Below are 13,643 nucleotides of genomic sequence, written 5' to 3'. Positions count from 1 at the left end.
AAGTTTAGGTACATTCAATTTGTATTTCTATTGTTACAGAGATATTTGATGTTGTTATATAATTAAGATGTCCACATTACATTTACTGAGCACCCAATCACCTAGATAAAAACATTAAACAATATAATTAATGCTACTCTACACCAACTTATTAATAAGCCGAAAAATTGTCTGTAAAATTTTCTTTCAATATTGGTAGTATTTTTTTTTTATTGAAAGTAAATACAACAGTTTATATAATATAATATTTTAATTACATGTTATTATTTCTTTAAATGTTATCCGAATAATGTCCAAAAGGATTTATGAAATTGATAACACTAACATTTTATATAATATGACTGCTATAAGTAAACCATTAAGCGAATTTCAGATTTTGTGACGTGGAATTTTTTCTGACCACAAACATTTTTTGTTATTTTTTTTATTATTATTAATTTTTATAGTCTGTGACTACACCGACCCAATTGTACTGGTTTTTTTTTTGCATCCAGTGTTTTATTAAAAATCCGACCATAGGTATCTTTTGTTTAAATCCCTAATATTTTGACTAATAGTCTTCACTATCATACCTATTATGTACCCAATGTTGTAAATATATTTTAATTGTACTTTTATTTTATTATGTTGGTCCCTTTGGCTTATTATAACTTGACTTATTTTCAGAAAACCTACCGGAAACTGACGGTATGTTTAGGTTTACAAAATAATATCTAATAATTTACATAATATGTATATTTTCATAATTTCTTAAATTAATTTAATTTAAGTATATTTGAAACTTTATTTATTTTCAGTAATCGCACCAGCACACGGCGGTATGTTTATGTTTACAAAAATAAAATTGTTGATTTTCCTAGAAAATTAGTGTTGTACGTTTAATTTGTCACCCTGTATATAAATATTGTGTACTCACGGTTTACGAAAATAAATTTTCAGGAGAGAAGTTTGGATATGTGTTAATAAACATAGAAAAGGATCTAGATCCAAACCTGGGCTTTAAAAACTGCAACCGTGTGTTCAACAAAGAGACAATTGCAGGAGGTTTTTTTGGAAATCGAGATGTAGTAATTAAACATAGTACAGATGCACTGGTGATCAATGACATAACAATTCCGGGAATTAATTGAAATGAGGAAATAATAGTTAAGTATCATGTTGAAGGAGGGATTATAGTGAACGGTCAACGAATAGAAGGATTTGAAGGTTTAAAAGGAGTGGGACAAAATGTTTTGAGATTGCCAGGTAATTAATAACTAACCCTATATATATATGCCTGTAAAAATTTAAGCATCAATAAAAAAAGTATTTTTTACAAATTGTTTTTCTTTACATTGTTGGATTTGTAAAAGTTCAATAAATATTCATATGATAACTGTATTAAGAAGTTTTAAGAATTGTAGTAAGGTAGTAGTTGGTAATTTAAGACCCGTTTTATAAATAGTTGAAAAGTTATTCTCATTTAAAAAAATATAATTCATTTTTACACATTTTAGGCCAAGGCTATCCAGTAGGTGTTTTTGAAAGTCTGGGTGTATCTGTAGAGAGAAATAGCAATGGGACTCATGATCAGCGGTAGAAAAGTTCCAAAATTTGCTAATCACGAGAACGTTGTGATCGATTTCCGTTTAAATGGAGATATCGTGGTCAATGGTAAAAAACTAGAAGGATTTGATGATATAAGACCACCGGGAAGTACTAGTGCAGTAGAATAACAGGTGATTAAATATATTTTTTCATTTAAAGTTGTTGAAATAAATGTTAAGTGATTAGCTGTAAGTATTCAGTAAAATTTTTATCTGCCGATTTAAACGTATTTTAGTTACTTGTTTTATAAATCAATTTATTTAAAGAATATATAAGTATGTCCAACACAAATAACACACTAATACCTACTTAAATTTTAAATTTTAACACTAAATCCGCTCAAACCTAGATCAAAGTCAAGAGAATTTTGTCTGCAATCAGAATATCCGGTAAAATTGCCCATTTGTGTGATTTAAATTGTCAAAATTTTGAAAAAACCAAAATTTCGACCTAGCTCAAAAATTTCAAAAAGCTGAATTTTTTTCTCCAAAAATACCACACCAATAGGGCTGTACTGTGGCTTAAAAGATTCATAAATGTCTCAGGTCGCCTTTTAACCCGTACATAAGTGTTAATGGTACAAATATTTTTTTACATAGCAAGAATACACTAGGTTTACCCATGGTATGTTCAACACCAATAACACACTAATACCTACGTCCGTTCAACGCGCGCGTGTATCGTCGTACGTAAAAGAAAAAAAAAGGAATATTTACTGAGGTGTACGTTCGGTTGCCTATCTGTAATCATTCCAGGAGTCATCCGATTATTTATTGTGATTGACGTCAATTTTTTTTGTGTGTGTATTTATTCACACTGGTCCTTCGGCTCATTTTTTTTTAGTTAAGTTTTTTTTTTTGGTGTGATATCAGCCACACGTCATACTATGCATACTTGTATACTTTTAAACTAACATGATTATGGAATCGTTTTTAGAATTGTATTTTACTATACCAGTGTGTGTGTTCTGCGGGTTCTTTGCTCGAGGAAAAAGTGGACGGCTTGCTTAATAGAGCTTTGACAGCAGGTGACAAATAATTTTTTAGTAATTTATTTAGGTACGAAAAGAATTTCACTATTTAATTTCATTATATTTTAATATGATTTATCTCAGGTGTTACAATGTTTGAAGTTATCACTTCGTATTTCATAGTGCACACATTGGCATGCAGTGTTCTGGCCGTTTTTTTAATGTTTCTTTCGTTCTACATTCTACAATATCCGTTGGTAACTACAAACGTCATTTTTGATTTATTCGTTGGCCTGACACTAGGAGCTTGGCTTGGATTCTTTTATGGTAATAATTAAATTATGACAAATTATTGTGTAATTACTGTAAGAACACTTCACTGGAGAATATAAGGAAGATAAACTTAAGCTTTTAACATTTGATATGATATTATTGAAAATTAATAAAATATATATATATATATATATACGACCTACTTTATTCCCTGTCATTGTTTTGTTTTATAACATATAGGTGTGTTCGTTGCTGCCATAGCGAAAAACGGCATAGAAGCTATGCAGTTGACACTTGCAATGGGGACAACACAGCTGTTTGTGGGTGGTATAACAATATATTTTTTTTAACTATTAATTTCAATTGTACATCATACTTTCAATACTTGTGTATTTTTAGGACTCAACTGGCCAGTTTAAGCCCAAAGCGAAGTTTTGCAAAGAATTACTGAAAACCTACCCGTGAGTTTAGTAGGGACAATAGTTTCATGGTAATTCTGAAAGGCTGGTCTTTAACTAATCCGACAAACATGAGCGATCTCATAAAAATCGTGGCAACTTTTTTGTTAATAGCATTGTCGTTCTTGGGTTTAAAGCTTTTTAAAAAAAATCCATGGATTCATAAATGAACTTATGTTAAAAATTGTATTATTTAAATGTAATTAAGCGAAGAAACTCGATTATTGTTACATGCCATCTCAGTTTATTATTTATTTTAAGTTTATGAGTTACCAGCACCTCAATTTAATACTTTCTAACTTTGCTGGGTTGACTGTACTGGCTTGAAAATACTACGTACTACTAAAAATACTAACTACTGATTGCATCGAAGCGTAAGTATTTATGTATCTTTATTTGTCTCTTTTTTGTACGTTTGTAATCGTTAAAGGGCTGTTTGCCCGTTAAAAAATACAATAACTAAAATAATATTATTAAATTAATATTATCAATTAAAACATATTATTAATAAGTATTTAAAAGTATAAAGAAAGAACCAATACCTTTCTAAATAGTTAAATTGTATTATTTATGTAACATCACAATGTAAGCCAATAATATATATCTATCAATCTTGATTTTTTTACCTTGTCTCAGAAAATGTTTAAGTTAAGAGCGTAATGTACTTAAAAAATCAACAAATGTATTATTTATTCAATTTATTTGTTTATTTTAGTGATTACCTATTTATGTATTATTTTGTTTTTATCTTTTTTTTTTTGTACCGTATGTAATCTTAAAGAAGCTGATTGCACGTTAAAACATACAATAACTAAAATAACATTACCAATTAAAAGGTATTATTAATCAAAGTGTTGAAAAAACCAATACTTGTCTAAATAGTTAAATTTGTTTAACATCACAATGTAAGAATAGACATTTGATTTTTTTCCGGTCAACTTGTACTGCGTTGCTTACACAATATGCAATGAAAACGAAACTATTTGGTTTTATCAGCAGCTTTTTGTAATGAGAATTTCAATTCTTTTCCCAAACAATTCAAATTAATATTGACTGTGTAATTAATATGTTGGAAGTAAAATGGAATACAGTAAATATTAAAGTAATAATTGTATACATTAAATTTACAAAATAGTATATAATGGTTAGAATATTTTATTGAGGTTTTAATACATTTTTTTTACGAACAAATTAAACTTTCTTATTAAATAATGCACTCAAAAGTGACGGCTTTTGGTTGCCACACTTGGCACACTCGTCTTGAGAGTTTTGGCAGAACTGATGTTGTTGTTTCAATTGTTGTTTGAGAACAACAGCCATGTTGTTTTCCAACATTCTGTGGAGGTTTTGTTGAACGTCCATTGCCAAATCCTGGTTGTCGGCAATGTTGAATTTAAGACCGTTGAATTTGACTTGAACGTCAGCAACATTGAATCGTGAGTCTCCGTTGATTTGGACGATGTTCTCTAAAACAGCGGTGGCGACGATGTCGTTGGCTTGGAAGTTGACGTTCTTGAAGTTGGCGGTTTGTTGTTGTTTGTTGACCAAGATGTCGCTCTGCCATGTGGGCTGTTTGGACATGACAATGTTGACCTTTACTCTGAAACCGTTTCCGGATTCGATTTGGCGCACGGACACGGACTTGATTTTCCTGGTATCTTTAGATTCAATGTCGTTCCAGTTTTGGGTGTTGACCAACGAAACCTTGAGGCCGGTTCTCTTGTTGACGATCACCATGTCGTTTTCGGGTCCCAAAGGCATGTTGTATGTTTTTTGGGCTTCGGTCCTCATACATCCGACAAAACCTTCGTAGGAGTTTTCGATCATTTCGTTTTCGATAGACCTCTTCAAGTGTTGGATGAATTTGGATGCAGCGTTGTTTTGGTTCAAAATTTGGTGTTTCTGGGATAGAGCGGAGTCTGTGTTGATTTGTATTTGTTCGCTGTGGGTCCAGGCGACGTTGCGGTTGCGGTTGTTCAATTCGGTCGAGACACGGATGTTGGCGTTGTTCATTTTCACGTTGAACGGTTCGTTGTTACCAGTGTTTGTCTTCGTGTTACCTTCGGCTACCAAGTTGTTGAACAAGTATTCTACATCGACCTAAACGTGGTGAACAAAACAAATATATAATTAATGGGTTAAAATATATATTTTTTTACACAAAGGTTAGGTTGAATTGTTGATTACTCACGTTGTTTTCTTCGGTGTTGATTCTCATGTTCTTGACGATTCCGTGGTTGAGACCTTTGATTTTGTTCTCGTTGATGTTCAAGTATTGATGGTCTGGCAACGGCAAGGTCATTTGTTTCAAGGCGAGGTGTTCTTCGGTGTGTTCGCATTTGATGGCTCCGTTGGCGTTAGCGTACTTTTCAGCGATGGCGACGAAGTTCATCATTTTCTTGGCTACGTTGTTGCCGAGTACGTAGGCGGCGTCCTTTTGGGAAATGCCTTCAGTCTGAACGTAGTCTTCCTGGGAGTTGGATCCGGTGGTCATGAATTCAGAGCTTTCGTCCGAGCCGTAACCGGTGTTTTGGTTGTTGTAATCGCCGTTTGTTTGTTGATTTTGTTGTCCGTTGAACAACGTTTTGCCGTCCTGGTTAAGTTGTCTGTAATAGTTGCGGTTCATTTGTCCGTTGAGGCCGATGTTGTCGTTCATTTGTTTATTGAGGCCCATGTTGTTTTGTCCTTGGTTGTTGTTCCTGTTGAGCCCTTGGTACGACAAACTTTGGTCGTTCGACTTGTCCAAATATTGGTTGTTGTTGTTGCCTTGTTCTCTCCATTGTTGGTTGTTTTCTTGGCTGTCAAACAATTGACTAGTTTTTTCTGTAAAATAAAACAAGTCGGACATGTATATAATTGTAAATTTTAGTTGAGCATAAATTGAAGTATTTATTTTTAAAAATCTAAACAACACTGTTAAAAAAAATGTAAAATGCATTATAAACAAAAAAAAATAGTTATAATTAAAATGCAAGTAAAATCAGTTCTTATTTTTATGTTTTAGGGTAAATTACCATTTGAAGTAATATCTTATTTTGAACATTTATATTAAAGAATTCCAAATATCTACTTTAAACTATAGGCTGTGTCCATTAGTCTAATAACAATAGTTTTTTTATTAATTTAAACTTGTTTAAAAATAATAAATGTCATTATCGTCGTTTATCAGGTATTATATTCGTATTTGTGATACATATTGTATAAGATGTCTGATAATTTTGATATTATTAACTTATTTGTAGAGTTGACGATTTAAATAAAGATAAACATTTTAAATTAAAGATCAACAAAACTAATAGTATTATTTAAAAAAAATTAACTCAGATTTATGATCAACTAAAATATACGGTTAAAATAATACCTTAAGGAAATATACTTTTCGGTAATGTTTACGTGGTTTATGCTCACCGAGCTACGGTATGATAATTTATAAATATGTGGAGCTAATAGTCAATAAATTATAAATTTATATAATGTACAAAATATGATAACTGGATGTTAGAAATATTTTAAGTAAAATTAATAATAATTTTAATAAAGCTATCAAACATTTGAAGCATTTGTTAAATTTATCGAGGTCCATTGAAAATCGACAAAGACATTATAATATTTATAAGTATATTAAAACTGTATGGTACTCACCAGCCGCCGTTACGGTGGCAACGGCAACAAATGCTACTGCAGCAAGACACAACACCTTCATGATTATGTATGTTGGTCTATTGAACAGTGAACAACTGAATGAATGATTTACTGTAGGTGCATTTGCAGTATATATACTGGCTTTTGACGCAAATCAATGAAAAGTGAAACATAAGTCAAAAACCAAAAACGATGATTATTGAATTTATGCATTTTCCCAATAAACGTTTATTGAAAATGTATTATGTAACGCGCGTGTGTACTTACTTGTGTAATCGCATAACACATTCAAGGTATTATTGGTTTCACAATTTATGTACTAGATTACAATACAGATTTTAGGTGCAGTGTTTACAAATTAGCATCAAAGAGTTTATTTGAAAGTAATTTTACCCCGAGAGGACTAGTACAAGTACAGTAGAGTCGAGGCATAATGTAATCGAAGCATAGGAGACGGAAAAAACTACAGGCCTACAGGAATTATTATAAATACTTGTAATAATTAAATTGAAGGTGAAGTACTGACATAATTATGGTATATTTTATATATACCATAAATATACAAAATAAATTATTTACAAATTTGATTTTTTTTTTATTCAAGAAATAACTCTACCTATCTTTTTAATTTAGTGGTAGTTTTAAAAAAATTTTGTAAAATTTGAATTCAATGATCCCAAAAACATTTAAATTTATGAACAACATGATTTTTCTTTGATATTGAAAATTCACCCCTTGGCCCGATGATAACCCCTCTAGCACCTAATTTAGTATGGGTTGATTTTTGAATAGGTTTAGAATAGAAAATGTAATCCTTTACCCTGAAAACTAATAATGAACAACTTGAAAAATCGCTCATAGCAAATAAAGTCACGAAACTTATTTATATGTTATTCGGGTGAACATTTTGGGATAAATAAATTTCCAACGTTGGAAGCATTCTCAGAGCAAAATTTAAAAATATTTCTTGAATGAATAAAAAGTTGAAAGCAAATTAAGAATATACAAATATGATAATATAATATACGTTATAAGTGTATAGTGAAAATCGTTTTAACATTTTTTGGATAAAACAAATTAAATCTGTAAAACAAAATGTGATGATTGCATTTGATACTTTTTTTCCAAACGATTAACATCATAAAATTTGTTTAAAAAATAGTAAAAAACTGATGTGTGGCTTTGAAAACATTAATACATCCCAATGTTATCGGTACCTACTTATTTTCATAATTTATGAAAATAAGTATACGGTATGATGTTTTTATATAATTGTATTTGACATTCTACAACGATTCTCATAATATTTATAAAATGTATAACATTAGATTGAGGTGTTTTTTTTTCAAAATTAATTATTGCCATTTTTTAAAAAAATAGTTAGTTATCAATTCTTACTGGAAATTTGTTGAAAAATCGATTAATGGTGTTATTTAAAAAAAAAAAAAATAATTTTATTAAATTTATATTTAAAAAGAAGAATTTTCGTTTGTCAGCGTTATAATTTTGAAATTGCTGATGTATTGCTTTCTTTGAAATACATAATTGTTTGTTACCAACACCTGATTGTACTGTTTTACCTAAACACCAATATTGGACCACCTACATCTGCGATGATGATATTGGTACTATACAATACATTTTACCGCGAAACCTCTTAATAAAACAAACAAAATGCTAAGGATATAATTTGTTAAATGTCTAAAGTAGTGAAATAATATACATTTATTTTTATTGTATTAAATTTCATATATTTACTATATTATTTTTAATATGTATACCTACTGATATTATGATATCCAAAAGACGAACTCAACTGATGTTAAACCATGTAATAAAGTAAGTTCTTGAATTTTATCTAAATTTTAATTCATACTATATAGAAAAATAAATATGCTTTTATTAAGTTTCATAGACCTGTTGTATACGTCTTATCAACCAATAATAATTATTTTTATACGTAAATCATTTCATAAAACATTGATTGTTTTTTGTTTTATAAATGTATTTGTGTTTTATTTAGAAACCCATTTCCTACAAAAGTATTAAAAAGTTTTGTGCACACAAGAAGAAATGAATATAGAGGATGAAATTTAGTCATAGATGTTAATTAATAATTTGATTTAAAATTGTCTTGTATATTTAATTTGTATGTTTTGTTAATGTTTTTATATTTTAATAAACTATAAGACGTAATACTATAATAGGTTATAGTTCATATTTTTTATTATTCAATTAATTAAAGATAATATATCATAAATTTATTTTTTTTGTTTATGAAAATATAATAAATATAATATATTAATAAGGCCTTAATAATTAGTAAGGTATTTTCCGGTTCGCTTATAATTATTAAAGCTATAGTCAGATACACTGTAAATTTAAATATGTGACGTTACTTGTTTGGACTTCAATGATCTTGAGTAAGTACTAGTTAACTGATATCAGCATATTTTCATTCCGAATTCCCACTCAATATATAAGTAATCATAATCTGTTTCCCATTCCTTTGTATTAATCAAATAGTGGTAATCATTAATTTCTCCCTTTGGCTTTACGGTTAGCCAGTAAAATATCTACTAATCTTGATTTTTTTTACCTTGGCTCAGGAAACTTTCAAGTTAAGAGCATTATTGTACTTAAAAAAATCAACATACGTACCTATGATTAAGTCTTTTTTAATTTGATTTTAGTGATTACTTATTTATATATTTTTGGTTTTTATCTTATTTTTGTACAGTTTGTAATCTTAAAAAGGCAAATTGCATGTTTAAACATACATTAATTAAAATATCATTTTTTAATTTAATATTATCAATTAAAACATATTATTATTCAAAATATTTAAAAAATATAAAGAAAAAACGGCTTTTGGTTGCCACACTTAACACACTCATCTTGAGAAATTTGAAAGACCTGATGTTGTTGTAACACTGATTATTTGTAATAATAATTGCATTAACGATTTTTCAATTATATTATTTACGAAATAACTTTTTACGGTGAATATTTGCCAATAAAAATAAAGTATAAAATAAATATAGATAAACTTTTTAGTATCTCTAGTAAAACTGCTGAATTACTTATTTGTGTATTGTATTAACTCAATAAAAAACTGACCGTGTAATTAGTACTTTGGAAGTAAATGAGCGTACATTAAATGAAACATTTAAATAGATCATAGACAATATTGATATAATTGAATTTGTATAATTTATCGTGGAAAAAATGTATTATTATTGTAAACAAGTTACAACAAGACAGTCGATCTCATCATTAATGACGGCATTTGGTTAGCACACTTGGCACACTCATTTTGAGAACTTTGGCAGACCTGGTTTTGTTGCATCAATTGCTGTTTGATAACAATTGCTGTTTGTTATGGGAATTTTAATTATTTTATATTGATTGTGTAATTAATAAGTTGGAAGTCAAATGGAGTACAGTAAATATTAAAGTAATAATCAATTGTATACATTGCCTATGGATGTTTTATTAAGGTTTTAGTACATTTTTTTTACGAACAAATTAAACTTTCTTATTAAATAATGAACTCAAAAGTGACGGCTTTTGGTTGCCACACTTGGCACACTCGTCTTGAGAGTTTTGGCAGAACTGATGTTGTTGTTTCAATTGTTGTTTGAGAACAACAGCCATGTTGTTTTCCAACATTCTGTGGAGGTTTTGTTGAACGTCCATTGCCAAATCCTGGTTGTCGGCAATGTTGAATTTAAGACCGTTGAATTTGACTTGAACGTCAGCAACATTGAATCGTGAGTCTCCGTTGATTTGGATGATGTTCTCTAAAACAGCGGTGGCGACGATGTCGTTGGCTTGGAAGTTGACGTTCTTGAAGTTGGCGGTTTGTTGTTGTTTGTTGACCAAGATGTCGCTCTGCCATGTGGGCTGTTTGGACATGACAATGTTGACCTTTACTCTGAAACCGTTTCCGGATTCGATTTGGCGCACGGACACGGACTTGATTTTCCTGGTATCTTTAGATTCAATGTCGTTCCAGTTTTGGGTGTTGACCAACGAAACCTTGAGGCCGGTTCTCTTGTTGACGATCACCATGTCGTTTTCGGGTCCCAAAGGCATGTTGTATGTTTTTTGGGCTTCGGTCCTCATACATCCGACAAAACCTTCGTAGGAGTTTTCGATCATTTCGTTTTCGATAGACCTCTTCAAGTGTTGGATGAATTTGGATGCAGCGTTGTTTTGGTTCAAAATTTGGTGTTTCTGGGATAGAGCGGAGTCTGTGTTGATTTGTATTTGTTCGCTGTGGGTCCAGGCGACGTTGCGGTTGCGGTTGTTCAATTCGGTCGAGACACGGATGTTGGCGTTGTTCATTTTCACGTTGAACGGTTCGTTGTTACCAGTGTTTGTCTTCGTGTTACCTTCGGCTACCAAGTTGTTGAACAAGTATTCTACATCGACCTAAACGTGGTGAACAAAACAAGTATATAATTATTGGGTTAAAATATATATTTTTTTACACAAAGGTTAGGTTGAATTGTTGATTACTCACGTTGTTTTCTTCAGTGTTGATTCTCATGTTCTTGACGATTCCGTGGTTGAGACCTTTGATTTTGTTCTCGTTGATGTTCAAGTATTGATGGTCTGGCAACGGCAAGGTCATTTGTTTCAAGGCGAGGTGTTCTTCGGTGTGTTCGCATTTGATGGCTCCGTTGGCGTTAGCGTACTTTTCGGCGATGGCGACGAAGTTCATCATTTTCTTGGCTACGTTGTTGCCGAGTACGTAGGCGGCGTCCTTTTGGGAAATGCCTTCAGTCTGAACGTAGTCTTCCTGGGAGTTGGATCCGGTGGTCATGAATTCAGAGCTTTCGTCCGAGCCGTAACCGGTGTTTTGGTTGTTGTAATCGCCGTTTGTTTGTTGATTTTGTTGTCCGTTGAACAAAGTTTTGCCGTCCTGGTTAAGTTGGCGGTACACGTGGCGGTTCATTTGTCCGTTGAGGCCAATGTTGTCGTTCATTTGTTTATTGAGGCCCATGTTGTTTTGTCCTTGGTTGTTGTTCCTGTTGAGCCCTTGGTACGACAAACTTTGGTCGTTCGACTTGCCCAAATATTGGTTGTTGTTGTTGCCTTGTTCTCTCCATTGTTGGTTGTTTTCTTGGCTGTCAAACAATTGACTAGTTTTTTCTGTAAAATAAAACAAGTCGGACATGTATATAATTGTAAATTTTAGTTGAGCATAAATTGAAGTATTTATTTTTAAAAATCTAAACAACACTGTTAAAAAAAATGTAAAATGCATTATAAACAAAAAAAAATAGTTATAATTAAAATGCAAGTGAAATCAGTTCTTATTTTTATGTTTTAGGGTAAATTACCATTTGAAGTAATATCTTATTTTGAACATTTATATTAAAGGATTCCAAAAATCTACTTTAAACTATAGGCTGTGTCCATTAATCTAATAACAATAGTTTTTTTATTAATTTAAACTTGTTTAAAAATAATAAATGTCTTTATCGTCGTTTATTAGGTATTATATTCGTATTTGCGATACATATTGTATAAGATGTCTGATAATTTTGATATTATTAACTTATTTGTAGAGTTGACGATTTAAATAAAGATAAACATTTTAAATTAAATATCAACAAAACTAATAGTATTATTTAAAAAAAATTAACTCAGATTTATTATCAATTAAAATATACGGTTAAAATAATACCTTAAGGAAATATACTTTTCGGTAATGTTTACGTGGTTTATGCTCACCGAGCTACGGTATGATAATTTATAAATATGTGGAGCTAATAGTCAATAAATTATAAATTTATATAATGTACAAATTATGATAACTGGATGTTAGAAATATTTTAAGTAAAATTAATAATAATTTTAATAAAGCTATCAAACATTTGAAGCATTTGTTAAATTTATCGAGGTCCATTGAAAATCGACAAAGGCATTATAATATTTATAAGTATATTTAAACTGTATGGTACTCACCAGCCGCCGTTACGGTGGCAACGGCAACAAATGCTACTGCAGCAAGACACAACACCTTCATGATTATGTATGTTGGTCTATTGGACAGTGAACAACTGAATGAATGATTTACTGTAGGTGCATTTGCAGTATATATACTGGCTTTTGACGCAAAGTAATGTATAAGTAAGAGATAAGTGAAAATCCAAAAACGATGAATATTGAATTTATGCATTTTTCCAATTAATGTTTATTGAAAATGTATTATGGAACGCACGTGTATACTTACTATTGTACTAATCGCATTACACATTCTAGGTATTATTGGTTTCACAATTTATGTAGTAGATTACAATGTAGGCTTCATTTGTAAATTATGTAAGCTGATTTATGTGTATTTTAGAGTAAAAAAACATAATGTGATGATTGCATTTGATACTTTTCTTTTAAACGTTTAAACATTTGTTTAAAAGAACAGTAAAAAATAATGTAGGGGCTTTGAAAACATTAATACATTTCATTTTTTTATCGGTACCTATTCATTTACATAAACAAAATACAGTATGATATTTTTATTAAATATGTATTTGTCATTCTACAGCGATTGGCATAATATTTATAACATTTTTATAACTATATTATTATCTAAAGTATGTCAATAGTATTTGCTGTTTATTATATTAAGCTGTTAGTTGTTAGTGCAGATAAATATATTAACTCTTGCATTATTTATAATATACAAATAACAATAAACA

The 13,643-nt window shown here is 30.3% G+C and overlaps 2 protein-coding genes across 2 annotated transcripts; both read right to left on the bottom strand.

The window, feature by feature from the left end:
• Window positions 1-4,427: 4,427 nt before the first annotated feature.
• Window positions 4,428-7,034, bottom strand: LOC126847529 (putative uncharacterized protein DDB_G0282133). The gene is made up of 3 exons (XM_050587838.1): window positions 6,931-7,034; window positions 5,480-6,111; window positions 4,428-5,388 (listed from the first exon to the last, which is right to left on the bottom strand). Exons 1-3 carry the CDS (start codon window positions 6,989-6,991, stop codon window positions 4,480-4,482), a joined length of 1,602 nt encoding a protein of 533 aa, XP_050443795.1. The 5' UTR covers window positions 6,992-7,034; the 3' UTR covers window positions 4,428-4,479.
• Window positions 7,035-10,398: 3,364 nt separating this feature from the next.
• LOC126847528 (putative uncharacterized protein DDB_G0282133) lies at window positions 10,399-13,052 on the bottom strand. Its single transcript, XM_050587837.1, has 3 exons — window positions 12,910-13,052; window positions 11,459-12,090; window positions 10,399-11,367 (listed from the first exon to the last, which is right to left on the bottom strand). Exons 1-3 carry the CDS (start codon window positions 12,968-12,970, stop codon window positions 10,459-10,461), a joined length of 1,602 nt encoding a protein of 533 aa, XP_050443794.1. The 5' UTR covers window positions 12,971-13,052; the 3' UTR covers window positions 10,399-10,458.
• Window positions 13,053-13,643: the final 591 nt, after the last annotated feature.

The sequence above is a fragment of the Adelges cooleyi genome, unplaced genomic scaffold (assembly GCF_023614345.1).
Source record: "Adelges cooleyi isolate 19-005CV unplaced genomic scaffold, UGA_ACOO_1.1 ACOO_flye_CR_arks_rails_tigmint_CR_PRNA_108, whole genome shotgun sequence".
Lineage (NCBI taxonomy): Eukaryota > Metazoa > Arthropoda > Insecta > Hemiptera > Adelgidae > Adelges > Adelges cooleyi.
This window is presented reverse-complemented; position numbering and strand designations above follow the sequence as displayed.

Bases quoted from the DNA above. Each gene is read 5' to 3' on its own strand.
- LOC126847528 (XM_050587837.1), bottom strand. From the start codon at position 12,970: ATGAAGGTGTTGTGTCTTGCTGCAGTAGCATTTGTTGCCGTTGCCACC. The intron at 12,091-12,909 runs GTGAGTACCATA...TTTATTTTACAG, and splicing joins TGCCACCGTAACGGCGGCTG to AAAAAACTAGTCAATTGTTT. The intron at 11,368-11,458 runs GTGAGTAATCAA...CACCACGTTTAG, and splicing joins TCAACACTGAAGAAAACAAC to GTCGATGTAGAATACTTGTT.
- LOC126847529 (XM_050587838.1), bottom strand. From the start codon at position 6,991: ATGAAGGTGTTGTGTCTTGCTGCAGTAGCATTTGTTGCCGTTGCCACC. The intron at 6,112-6,930 runs GTGAGTACCATA...TTTATTTTACAG, and splicing joins TGCCACCGTAACGGCGGCTG to AAAAAACTAGTCAATTGTTT. The intron at 5,389-5,479 runs GTGAGTAATCAA...CACCACGTTTAG, and splicing joins TCAACACCGAAGAAAACAAC to GTCGATGTAGAATACTTGTT.